This window comes from Dicentrarchus labrax, unplaced genomic scaffold (genome assembly GCF_905237075.1).
Source record: "Dicentrarchus labrax unplaced genomic scaffold, dlabrax2021, whole genome shotgun sequence".
Lineage (NCBI taxonomy): Eukaryota > Metazoa > Chordata > Actinopteri > Moronidae > Dicentrarchus > Dicentrarchus labrax.
Genome location: NW_026136708.1, coordinates 1,446,889 through 1,460,946, shown reverse-complemented (window position 1 = coordinate 1,460,946; position 14,058 = coordinate 1,446,889). Strand labels below are relative to the sequence as shown.

General features: G+C 42.2%; 1 protein-coding gene across 7 annotated transcripts in view; it reads left to right on the top strand.

The window, feature by feature from the left end:
- The window catches only part of epha7 (eph receptor A7), a 90,471-nt gene that overhangs the window by 12,473 nt on the left and 63,940 nt on the right, over positions 1–14,058 (top strand). For all 7 annotated transcript variants that reach the window (XM_051409877.1, XM_051409874.1, XM_051409876.1 and 4 more), the window contains exon 4: positions 8,510–8,665. In XM_051409877.1, the coding sequence (XP_051265837.1) occupies positions 8,510–8,665 (156 nt within the window). The remainder of the gene's footprint in view (positions 1–8,509; positions 8,666–14,058) is intronic.

Genomic DNA, 14,058 nt, shown 5'->3' with positions numbered 1-14,058 from the left:
CACAATGTCAGCAAGCACTGCAGTAAGTTTAATAAATAACTCATAGCCTCCTTCGAGGTGCACTTGATTTCTCTAAAACCTTTGCAGCTACAAAAGTCTACACATCACCCGCAAGATGAGATCAATTGAGCTGTCCTTTGGCTTTTCAAGTAGAAGAAATACACTCAGCCAGGATTTTTTCCCAGGTCTGCCTGCCTGTGTTGCTCTGAAATTACTCACAAGACGTACTGCCTCTTACACTGGAGAGGAAAACACCACAGGCTTTAGTCCATAAAAGAGATGCAGCCATAGTTCAGTATGCATAAAATGCCAGTAAACAGAGCCTGATGAATGTCCACGCTGAGGCCCACTATTTATTGAGGCAAAGAACATAAGTCACATCTAATCAGAGCAACACACATAGGCCCCGGGCTACATTAATGCATAAGAAATAAGCTCTGCGTGAGCTATTGACATCCTTCTCTATAGTCGGAACGTACGGTCATGGTCCTAATCGTATGCCCTGAAAGTAAAACCGAAAAAACATAAAGCACGAGTTGGGTTTTTAAATAGCATTTCATGGTTGTCTGAACATCCAGCCAGACATAGGGTGTTTTGAAATAGCTGACAGAGAATGTTTATGGCAGTATTAACAGCGGATTGCAGTGTAATAGAAGCGATCAGACGAGTTTGAGGGAGAAAAGTCCTTTGTTTTTCACAGGTGGAACTGGGTAGCAGGAATATTTCTTTTGGCAACGACCGAAATGTGTCTGTACCACAGGGTGCTGCAAAATGGTCAAGTACCAAAAGCCTGGCATTAGAGTTGGTCAGCTCTTGTTTACTTATTCTTTAAACAGGTTGTTACTTAAAATATGTATTTTATTTAAGCAAATCTTTTGTGTGGCTGCTTATGTTTAGACACATTTACTATTTAATAATGGGCACATTTTCCAAAGAGTAAAAATGTGTCTCTGGCCAATGTGTTTGGTATTCCCATGATAGAAAAAACTACCCCTCCACAGTTTTAACATGTGAAAGCTTGATTCATTTATGAATACGTCTTAAAACTAGATTTTGACATACAACCTTTAACAAGACAGGGCCAGGGAAGACCCACTTTATGGTTTCTATCACTATTGCGCTTTAGTGGTGCATGTTACTAAATTAGCACAAGCTGGTTGACACACGGTAAAGCTAGAACTTTCTGGGGCCGGCTCTGCATGATTGGTAATCCAGCCATGCATCTAAGAAGTTTGGCTTCTTTTGTTAGATGAGAAAATGAAAGGATTTGTCAAAAAAACATCTGGCATAAAATATTCCAAAATCAAGCTTTTTGTCCGCAGCTTTTGACCACATCCCATGGCCCTCTTTAGCAAATGGAAATCTAGCTAGAAAAACATGTTTGTGTAAAAAAAGGCATTGCAAAAAAGTACCATTTTGGTGTCGGCACCAAAACTCTATAATCTCTCTGTAATCTGCATCAGAATATAAAAAAATATAGATATTTCAAAGGATACCCAGCCTTGCTCAGAGGTATGCATGGAGGCCAGTTTAGCATTGGATGTCACAATCATGCAGACAAAGGAGAGGACAGTTGGAGGAAACATACTCTTATAAACCACAGGCGACAGGCTCCCCATCGTACCAGGCCTGTGTTTAGAGATGATATTTATAAAGACGTTTCCCTATCGGAACAGCAGCGGCAATGGCGAGCGTTTCACAGAAAGAATAGCTGTTTTTTTGAAATAAGAAAATAAACTGTTTCCTTTATCACGCTTGACCCATTCCACCTGGCATTCATCAGTGGCGGGGCCTGCATGTTGGTCCTGTCAGCTGCTCTCCTCCCTTTGCCTCTTTTATCACTCTAATGGGGTGCTATCTCCAGGCTGCTCTCTCCGGCTCTCCGCAGCCCCTGCTCGGCTCCCTTCAGCACGCATTCTTTCCACATCCATCCCGACACACGGGCGGATTTAACACATAATCAGGCCGGACGGGAGGGCAGTCGGAGAAGGGGGTAGGCCCAGCCCTGACAGGACTCATCATGCTTGGACCGTGGAGACAGAAAGGCCCACACTAGTCATTCTCACTCTGGCTCTGGTAGTCTGCAAAAAAACAGCGGGAATCTCCCACAGTTACACACTGCAGCTCACTTTGAGCCCAGTCCGCAACTATATTGAGACAGATGGGGAGAAACTCAATATCCCAGCTGCCCTGCTTGGACCAGCTCGAGTCCACCGTGCTCAGTAGTAGTAAGGATTGTAACCTCGATTGGATTTGTGGGCTGCAAACAAGCTCAGCTTCCAGTTTCTTCGACACAGGGTGTCGTGAGATGTTTTTTGAAACCAGCACCAATGCAATACCTGAGTTTTGGTACCAAAACAATCGTTTTTTTACACTTTCTGATACCTTAAATTCAAGTTATACTTTCTACATCCACATAGCACCACACACCAACTGAACCGATTTGTGGGTTCAAGGGGGTTTGTTTTCTAGTTTTTGTGAATACTAGAGCTTTGTATCATTTAAAATGTTTCAATACGGGTGCCACTATGATGCCTTAGCTTTGGTACCACTATAGTACCGGAATTCCAATACTAAAACAACAATGTATGAGTTACTTTTTGATCCCAAACCCTCAAAATATACTTTCTGACCTGCATAGCCTCGAGGGTCCACATGACCTAAATACTGTAATCTGCCCTTCCAGTGGGGTCTGAAATTCTGATCAAGCATTCTTGGTCATATTTGATACATCACAGTTTTTGATTCTTGATGCCATGGGCGTATTTCGGTTGGCACGTCACTTTACTAACAAGCCCCAGAAAATAAATAGAAAACTACACAGAAAAGCAAAAGGGCAAATTTGGAATCCGGTCTGTTAGCAAAGGCACAAGATTAACTGAGGAGGAAAAAAACACCAAGCGCTATGGCGTCACCCCCAGACAAGGGAAATGATTATTTTCTATTTTGGCCTGGAAGGGATATGTCAGGCTGTCACATAAGGAGTCATTGGCACTCTCCCCTTCTCCCTTGCTGTCCCTCACCCAGAGTGTCATGACACTGCCAAAGCGTGAGAGAAACTGGATGTAATTCAAGAATGTTAAGAAGCTCAGCTCGGGGGAAAAAGAAATAAACCGAGATCTTACAAAAATATAGAAATCCGTTTTTCCCCTTTTCATGTGTATGCGTGTCTGCATAAGATAAGGAGACTTTGTTTTATTCTCTGGGCCAGTATGTGCTGTGATTGAGACACTATAGTCACAGGAGCGTTTGATTATCTCTATCCCACTGCTCTGAGGACCTCTCCTTTCTCAGGCTCCTCTTCCTCTCTTTGTATAAAATTGCTGACTGCAGCTTGCCCCCCCCCCCCATCACTGAATGAAAGTGCTTGACCACTGGAAGGGAAATTACAGATGCCGGTTCAGTAGCCTGCCGAGGAGCTGGCTGGAATGTAAGACTTGTATTTTTTTTTCCTTCTCTCTGCTTAACCTCAACCCGCTTCTCTAAGGACTAACTAATTTCTCAGTGTCGTAAATAAGCCGGCTGTTGTGTCTGCTGCAGAGCTTTTTTAACAGGCCCGTGTCAACAAGGACAAGCCATTAGTCGGCCTTTATCTGTGCCAGTAGAAGACCAGACTTACATAAATGGCCCTTTTTCACTCTTATAGACTTTACCTTACAAATATAATTACACTTTGGACTGTAAGTCCTCCTGTCAAAGTCCTTGCAAGTAGTAAAGAGTCTGGAGTTTTTTATAATGTTTTAACATGTTTGTGTGTCAGTGTTTGCCAGTAAGGTGTCAGTCATTTTGTCAGTGAAGAAGGCTACTTGGTGTAATTACCTTGTAGATATTTCCACTCGGAAGGAAAAGAGCTGCTGCAGGGACAAACGACAAGGAACCTCTCACTCACTATCATCCCATCGTGGTGTGTCAGTCTGAGAGTTCTGCTGCGGCATCTGCTGCCAGGAACGGAAACTCGCCGGCAGCGTGTCGGTGTGCGTCGTGCTGCTGCTGCCGCCGCTGGGAGAGGAATGCTGGGCCGGGACGGCTGTGTTTGTACTTGTCACTCAATGCACTGCCAGTGGTGGGGAGAGCTGCAGAAACACTTACTTGCCTGTGTCATGCAGGCATTCAAATTTTGAGGCCTCAGTTGCCGCTTTGTTGCTTCTGTAAACATTTCCGGGTGCCAAGCGCAGTCGGACGTACTGATAAACACATGGGCTTTTTCTGAAAAAAAAAAAAAAAAAAAAAAGCAAAGAAAATGAACTGTGTTTTGCTCATGAGATTGAGTCAAAGGGCAAGTCCAGTTTTAATCAACTGGACTTGGCCTTTTGTACTTTGGGCCATCATTTCTATCAGTTACGACAACACTGAACTTGAAAAGTAATTTCTTAGATCAAGAAACATGGCAACAGTGAAGTCCAATGGGGCAAAAAACAGAGGCAGGAAGGCGATCAGGCGAGTTGTAAACAAGCCGACAGTAACATTAGCGCAGCCAATACTGACCCTTTTAAGTGGGTTAGGGATTGGTCACTGGACAGCAGTAGTTGTCTTTTCTGTCCATTTTCTGGCAGGAGCTAATATTTCTCTATAAAGCTACTGTCACCTCCTGCATGCACTTTGCAAGAAATGCATTTGAAGTTAGTTCTATACCTTTATTGTGACTGAACTTGAGTCCTGCCCCTATTGGAACCTCGACCTTCTCCCTTCCTGTGTTTATGCTATGTGCTAGGTTTGTTTACGTTGAAAAAGACAACCACATTTTAAAGACGGTTAAAAAATAAAAACGGCCTACATAGTCATATCTGAAGTTAGCTAATGTCAGCAAAACAGATTAGCTAGCTAGTTATGTAATGTTTTGCTAACATTCGATAACTTAAGATATTTTTTATCTTTTAACCATCTTCAAAATGGACGTCAGACTAGCACATAGCATATCTAAGTACAGGAAAGGAGAAGGTTGACCGAGGCCTGCTCAGCCTATATTGGAGCACTGAGCAAAAAGGGGCGGGGTTTACGAGGGGTCAATTAAGATTTAATGTGTAGTTCAGCCCTTATTACATTACTGTATGCATAAATTATCTTAATCCGTTTTACACAGGCACGTTAACAGCTTTTAGAATTTAGGAAGCACTGCTGTTGGATCAAGTAGCCTGAGTTTGGGTATAAACAGCCTGACCCTAACCAACAGAAATACTGTAAAAACTATGAAAATAAGAGTGAAGTTGTAAATAATTAGCATTTCCCAGTAAAGCTGTGTAGCCCCTTCCCAGAATTGTGCTCGTCCTAATCTGCACTGTGGATCCTCTTGTCTGCTGAAGTAGTGGTCGCGATGGGAGATAGCCTCAGTCCCTGCCGGGCTTTCCCCCTCCGCACACCGGCCACCCAGCAGATGAGCTTTCAGAAACCCAAAGGCAAACAGACACGCTGGCTTATCAGAATGTTTAAACAGCCCGGCATGGTGGGAGAAAGCACGGTCTTAGACGGGATCTAGCCAATCTTTAACCTGCTGGAGAAAGCCCTTCAGTGTCATTATCAACATCCACGGGGGAGTGTTTACACTGCGTATCAGATACTGCAACTATGGTTTCCCTTGCTGTTTGTCAAATGTTATCGCTCATCAGGACTGTACATACAGTAAAAAGCAGCTAGATATGATGAGTAGGCACTTGTAGACTCTGTGTGTATGTTTCGCCTGGTCAGCATTAAAGACCTACCGCTCACAGCCTCCTTGTGGCTCTGTTTTCAATTACCGGCTTGAAAAGGTAAAGAGAGATTAGAGATAAAATCATGTCTTTTTTTTTCCTCTTGAAAAAAGGCCTTGTTCCACGAAGGCTGCGGCGGTGCAATAAATGGAGAATGACAGGGCTTTCATGTAGCTGGAATGGGGATATCCTGAGCCCAGGCCTCCTCTTCATGCCACTCTGGAAGTGTGAAAACAAGAAAACTCGGATGCCTCTATCCTTCTCATTCTGGACCTGTCACAGGAGGTGGTGGCCAATATATTCCCCCTGGAGAAAGGAAATAAAAAAAGTAGCAGAACTGAGATCTGTAATGGGGGGATGCCCAGTATGAAAATCATTGCTCATATCCCCCAGTGGCTCATGAAAAATGCATTTTTGGTGTAATTTGATAGTTTGTATGCAGAGCTATTCACAGAAGTATAGATTTCCTGCAGATTGTTTAAGAAATCATGTGGCCTAGATTGCAGTTTTTCACACAGGCTTAGCTCTGTTTTGCACACATGGCCGGTCACTGTGGATTAGTCGACTTGGAGGCTAAAATAGCCAGACCCAGAATAGACATTTTACTCCTTTTACTGGTATTTAAACATTAACTCGACAAATGCATGTGATCCGCTGTGAAGCTGCTATGAATCACTGTATTCTGTTTGCCATTTCCGTCCCGCCTTTGTCGTTTGCTTCCATGGCTCTTCTGGGACCTGAGAATAATTTGTGACTTTAGAAAAATGGTGGGTGGGTGAATTATTTGGGTTTAAGAGCGTAATTCTTAAATGACTGTCTCACCAAACAGGCAGCGACGAGTCTTTCTTGATTAGTCATATCTGTCTGAGGTTTGTTTACTGCCGTGGTCAAAGGTATAATGTTGAAATGATCCATGTGCTTGTGCTCAATATGTACGCTTATCTCTACACTCTACAGAAGAATGTTTCCTCTCAGAGATAGCACTTGTTATAAACAAGTCAGACCTCTTTACTGACCTGAGGATTCATCAGAATAAAAATAGCATTTCAAACTGAGAGGTTCCCGGGGCTAATGCTTCAGCGTGAGCTTTGCGATGCTGTTTCGTGGCTCAGCCTGCTTGATGAAGCTTGAGGGGGACAGGTTTGTTCAAATACTGGCTGCTTCCAGATGTGAACGCAATGGTTTGTTCTGTCATGCCCTCTTCATGATGGGAATTCAGGTGTGAATTGAGGAGTCTTTAAGACTGTGTTTGCACAGGACTAATATCACCTCGAGACATTCTGTGATTTTGTAATGACTGCTGAGATCATCAGGGAATGTTATCCTGTGTGAACCTAGCTTAGCTGGGGTTTACTAAATAAAACATGCTGTGAGAATTTCATATATCTATTAAGTTTCTGGTTATTGGTGGGTATAATTAGAATTTTTTTTAAACCAGTGTGGCTGTATTAACCCATTAGAGGAGCCAGGGGCATAAATGAGCTGTGGGCCCCTATAAGTGCAAAGAGTTTTGGTCCCTATGCAAAATTATCCATTCTTAAAGTAGCACGTTTTAAGAATGTAAACATGTTTTTCCATTAAATTCCATTTTTTTCATTGAAGCATACTACAAGGAGTTTTTAACTGGTTATGAAACCGTCTCAATGTAATACTGATGCCTCTGTAAGTGTTTTTCTACCAAATCAGTTCTGGTTCTTGATCAGGTTCCATTCAAGATTCTTGGTTTCCACCAGTTTTGAGCAGAACCATTATAATCAAGGATGCTTAATCAATAGAGGGTGTACCTGACCTGTAGAATACAGAAGAAAACGTACATTTTATTGGTTGGGAACAAACTTTTTGGGTTCCAAATCAATTTTTTTTTTCAAAATACTCAGAGGCAGTTCCTTGTTGGTAGAAAAGGCCTATCAGGCTCCTTCTCCAACAAATTATCTCTGGTTCTTGAACCGGTTCCATTCAAGATTCTTGGAACCTTGGTGCTATCTAGCGAACCAGCCAAGATTTCCACCAGTTTTCAGCACAACCACTTTAATAAAGGATGCCTCATCAACAGAGGGTGCTGCACAATGCACAACCACCTGTACAATATGACACGTCCACTTTGGTTACCAAGGAAAACCTGAAATTTTCTTGGGTTCTAAGCCAATTTAGTTCTGGTCAAAATGCTCCGAGTGGTTCAAAACTAGGTGCACAAACCAGAACAGAGCTTTTTCCCTGTTGGTAAAAAAAGGCCTACCAATGACCTAGATAAAAAAGACCAACCAAGAAGATCCATTTCTATAAAGTTATAGTTATTCTTCATGCCTGCCACAAGGTCAGATTTGGTTGATTTTCCCTTAAGATCAATGAAACGAGGCAGCAGAAACACTAGCTTTTGTCCACAGGGGCCATCATCACAAAATGAAAGCTCCTTGTAGGGGCTTTGACAAAATATGCCAAACTTCTCAATACATTAGAATTTAATGTTGTTTTAACACAAGTAGCCTGAAGAATTTAGGCTAAACATAGACACATGAAACCAGTAACAAGGGGTTGCAAGCTGACACTGAATAAGTTTAAGGGGCCAACACTACCTTATCAGTCATTTTTTTATTTATTTTTTTCAAAAATTGAGTATGACAAATTGCAAAATTGAGTACTACACTACACCTGTTTTTCATTTTAGCAAATTTCATTATAGAGAGATGTGTGGGAAACTGATAAATCATACGAGATCCCCACATAATACTGTCTGTGCAAACAGGGTTTACAGCTTTGTTTTTTTTGTCTTTGTCCTCCTCTCTTTGCCCTGGACTCATTCCTTGTTTTTTCTTTTCCCTCTGCAGCGTGCGGCCGTGGTTTCTACAAGTCTTCCTCCCAGGACCTTCAGTGCTCTCGCTGTCCGGCACACAGCTTCAACGACCGCGAGGGCTCCTGGCGCTGCGACTGTGAGGACGGCTACTACCGAGCCCTCTCTGACCCTCCGTCTGTGGCCTGCACGAGTAAGTCTGCCATGTCGTTGCTAGGTAAACACAGCAGCAATCGCTTGTCCGGGATCTGAATTTAAACAGCCGCACATGAGAGGGAAAAAAAACACACGCCAGACCTGTTCAGTCAGTCTGCAGTGGTCTCATGAAAGCCCCAGATGTGTTCCATAGCAGTTCCTCTGCCTCCCACTATGTCATTATAATTATGTTTGCAGGCTTGCATGTCTGTTTTCTGTCTTAGCTGGTTGCTAATGATGAGAGGAGCAATTTGCCATTTCCCGTCTGAAAGATTGCAATTACAGTCAGCAGCGGCAGCCCAGGCAGCACCCTGCGTCTTCATTTGTCCTGGCCAGTGTAACAGTTATGTGACAGCCATTGATGGCTTATTTACACAGGCCGGGGGATTCAGACTGAAGGGTGGGGCTGATTTGCTTCCAAATCCATTCTCAAACATGCCTGCTTTAAGGTGCTGCTGCATGTTTTTTTTCTTCTTCTTTCCATTGCCTTCAGCTACTGTGTGCGGGGAGTGGCACACCAGGCGGGGCAATGTTAGCACTCTGCTTTATCTCTGGAGGTAAACAGCACCCCTAAACATAATCTTTGCACCTTATCTGCGTGCCTTCATTCTGCTGATAATGTATCACAAGAGTCCTGGATAGGCCCACAGGCCTCTGGCTGCTACATACACACCTCTGTCATTCTGTTTTTTTACATATCTATTAAGGAGGAGAGGGGATAAATTAACATTTCAGATTGTGGTTATTTAGTTTGTACCATTTTCTGATGATTAAAAAACAACAAAAACAGACATGCATATGCAGGAAAATCAGCATGCCTGGTTCACATCCCGAGCAGCGCTGCTTTTTCCCTCAACACCCAAAGTAGGCCAAGTCAGAATCTCTAATGTATGTGTGTGTGTGTAGGTGTGTTTGTGTGTGTGTGAGAGAGAGAGAGACAGAGAGAGACTGCTGGTGAGATATTATGCAAATACTGGAATGTTATAGCGCTGCATTGGCTTGTCTATGCATTAAATCAGAGAATCAAAGAGAGGATTATACAAGCTGGTGTTTGCATTTAATGTTGCAAATATTATATGAAAAATTATTCTTTGTCATTTATGAGCGTCTGTAAAGCAGCTCGTGGAACAACATGTCTGTCTCTGCCTGCCCCAAACTCTTTCTATTTACTTCAACATATCGTTAATGCACCTTTTCTTAGTGAAAATATATTATCAGGAAAAAAAAACATTTGAATTAAATTAAAACAGTGGGGAAGATAAGGGGTTGCACAAGAACATTTTAAGGTCATAACTTGTAGAAGAAAGTTATTCCTCTCTCATTATTAATGAGCTACGATTTCCCACAAGCATTATCTATCACTGAAATATCAGCCTTCTGTTATGCATTTTAGCCGGCTGTTTTCCTCTCTGTGCTTGGGAAATTTGGAAGAAATGTTTTCAGTGTTTGGGTCTGTCTCAAGCTGCTCCCTCACTGCATTAGCTAGTGGACTGTCCAGTGAGCAGCCATTTCCCCTTTACCACAGTGCTAAAATAGTTCCAGTAGAGTGGATTTAAGCTCTACAGAAAAGTAGCAGAATCTAGAATCTAGATCTATATAATAATTCTAATCATGATTTGAGCATATAGTGGTATCCACTCTGGAAAATTGCCATTATTCTTAATATTCTAAGTTTTTAAGTAATGTTGATGGACACTGTTGTACCACCATGCAATGGCGAAGCATGGCACTTAAAAGAAGTGGAACAAGTGGATTGTGGTGTGACAATGTGGCTACAGCACCAAAATGAATAAATGAAGCAGTAAATCTTTGAAAAAATATTTTTGATTTACTGCTGGTTGGGGGTTGGGGGTCTGTAGGGGCCCAAAATATAATTTCTGCCCAGGGACGCCCAAATCAGTTAATCTGGCCTGGTAATTTCCTGAACTCTGGGTAGAAATGTTGATGTGCTTCTTGGGAATACCATCACATGTGACTCACTCATCAGTGTCCCATTTTTCATTGAAACTGTGACAACAACATTACACTGTAAAGTGATTCACTACATGTGAAAATATAGCAACCTACGTGAGACACACCCTTCCTTTTGGTTTCCTTTGAATCACATGCAGGCATCATTATCACTTGCCATTTAGTCTTTCTGGAAAAGGAAACATCAAAAGCACAAGCTGAGTTTATAAGCAATAAAACGCACTCATGGTAAATTCCCTCGAGGACTTTGCTGCCACAGTCTTACTTGGTCTGGTGTGACCAGTATCTTATTGTGGCTAATGTTAGCTAACATTAGCAAACATTTGCTCCTGTTACGCTACATTTAGCAAGTCACAGACTAAAATTTCAATGATTTTATCTCGAAAGTAAAACAAGAAGAAAACAGGAGACTTTTTGTTTGCTGCTTGCGGTTAGATTCCTTTAGCTGAGTCAGACCTCCTAATGCCTGTAAAGCAACTGACTCTTGGAAAATGAAGTGGCACCATCCCATAATTGTCACTTGTGGCTGCAGTGGCTGCTGTTGAGCAAAAGTTGCTTAGTCTTGCTTTAGATGAAACGCCACATGATGTTGTGTCTAATAATTTCAAACAGGCGAGAATGCCAGATGGCCGAACTGTAGAATGAAAATCAGTGAGCTCAATTTGAACATATTAAAGTTCTTTACGGGACTCAGATTTGTCTGTTTAACTCCATAGACCAGACCAGCACATATTGGTACAAAACATTGTGCAAAACGTCACAGCTGCACCTTTTTTAAGGAATAGAAAACCAAAGATCCTATAGATGTCAATGCAATTTGACATATGATTTGAAAAAGTTTGCATGCATTCCTTTTTTTTCTAACAAACTTTTACTTTATACATATGTCTAATTATTATTTAGAGATGTTGCCTGAACCTCAGTGTTCGTGGTACCCTGGCCAGGCATTGCTTATCCAGACATCTATACATATTACATTGAATCAACCTGCTACACAAAAAGAATGGCATTTTCCTGTTTTCTTGGCTCAACAAAATCTTCTGCTAATCTCGACTCGCCATAGTTTCTCACATTAAATGAACCCTTTCCTCCAAAAGGGGGCATGGCTTTGGTGCTTTGCGCTTGACGTCTGGTCTATTCCCATCAGCGTCTGACATAAACAAGGACATAACTCAAGCTAAGCAAATTTGAGGCCGGCCAACGACCACAAACCACCAATCTCTCTCTGTGTAGCACAGAGGCAACCATACAGACCCTGTTCTAAAAGACAGGTCCATTACTCACTTCTCCAACCATCCTAATCGGATGTTAACGCTTCACTCTAACATCTCCCACTGATCAAGGGCAGGGACTCACATGTGGTGGTTAGAACAGGAGAAAGTTCCCACTTCTTCGCAGTGTCCTCTGGCTGTTCCCTTCTGGGTAATCACCTTGGCCAAGTAGCGCAGTAATTACTGAAGTTGCCTAATGCACACTTTCCATTATTCATTTTCATTAACTTCGGGTCTACACTTGATGACCCCATACCATTATATGTAAATATGTATTTTTAACTTGTATGAATAGCTTCGCCCTCCTCCTCATTCACCCAGCACAATTTTTGCACAGCTTTCTGTACGTGCATTTCCTCATTCATCGCTGGATTAAGTCAGTGTGACCAATAGTCACTGTGATTTCCTTTTTTCAAGCCTTATCCAGACCAGGAGTGAATAGTAATTGAAAATGAATTTGCACTGCCTGAACAAATAGCTTGATTGACAGATTTTTTTAAATAGGGGTTTGTAAAGCTACCATATTGTAGGCCTTAGCAAAACAGTGAGATGGATCTCTGGCACACAGAGATTAAGAATGTGTCTATGAGGATTTGAGAGGAAATGAGATGAAGATGTAATGTGGGGACATGAAAAGGCAAATCCATGCTGAATAAAGATGAGGGAAGAAGTTCCAAAAACATAGCTCCAAATACATTGTTTCCCATGTGGTATGTGTTGAGAGGGGGCGGGAGGAAGAAAGGCTTTTGTTTGTTGAATGTTTGTCCATGCCATTCATATGCAAAGTTAGGAGAAAATTAGATATATGTGGACAGCCATGGGGAGGTATTTTCTCCAGAGGCAAGGCACAGGCCAGAGTTGTTGACAGGTTGGGGAGTGGGCATCAATCATACAACAGCTGTGAGCAGCGCTGGTGCAAGCGAGGGGCTGAAAAGGGCAGTTGTGAGCAGTCATCTCCTCCTCCTAGTCCCCCACCACCCCCTCTTAAAATGTGCCACCTCAACAAGTTGACATCCGTCAGAGGGTCCATCCTGCCTGGAGTTGCTAGGGGACTGTGAAAGGGCTACAGAATGTAGGGGCTAGTGTTGCTACCAGAGATCACATCTTACACTATAACTATAAGCTCAGGCCCAGGAATTCAAGTTTAATCCACTTGCTACCAGTTTTAGATAATTTGGCTAAACTGTTGCCGTGTTTACAACCTGTCTGATAGTGTGACTGCTCGGGTTTCTTCCCCTTTCAGACCTTGTTGTAGCAATGTCTCCCACATTACTTTGGTCAAGACTGGTTGAATGAACGAACGAATGAACAAGCCTTGGGGCAAAAATTTGCAGTGCCTCTCCCTTTTTTGATTACATTTTGATTGAAAGAAACTTAATTTAAGAATATATTCTACAAAACATTTTTAAGATGCTAAATTTAGATCTTGACAGAAGGCCCTTTACAAGACAGAACCTCAAGAACACATAGGTAAAATGCAGGAATAATGGTTTAGATCAGAGGGCAGGCCTCCCCAGGGTGGCTCCAAACAGTTTCAGGGGAAGCTCAGTGAATGGAAGTGATCAAACATTGTATTAGTTATTACCAAAGGAGATCACATAAAATAGCCTAAATGTATGTGTTTCGGTTACAGAGAGAGTAACAGTAGTTTTGTGGAATTTTACAGTTTACAGTTTAGAGTCTACTCTCCCAAAGTAAGAAACAGTATAATCATAGCTGGCCCTATGTTGGACCAGACAGTAGTCTTTTTCTGTTTTGGGCAATGGTTTACAAGTGTTTAGGTCTTGTTTCCTGGCTGAACCTCATTTAACAATTTTTCTACACATAACTACACATGCAGTGCTGACAAGGGAGGAAAGTGAGTAAGTTGGCTGAGATATGGCTATGTCAAGAGCAGTGAGTGGTGACAAGATCTGGACCACCTGTGGACCATAATTCATTGCCGTATGTGGACTGAATGTAAGTGGGCTGTGTGGACCATCACTTGGCCAGGCCAATTTTGCTATGTGTGTAAAAATGCAGAAAGAATGCACTTAAATTTCAGTTTATATTGTGCTTTATCGAACCAAACACACCTCGCAATTTATCAAATTACCACAAAGTACTTGCTGCTCAAGTAGTCTGAGCCTTTGGGGACTTTAAGGGCAAG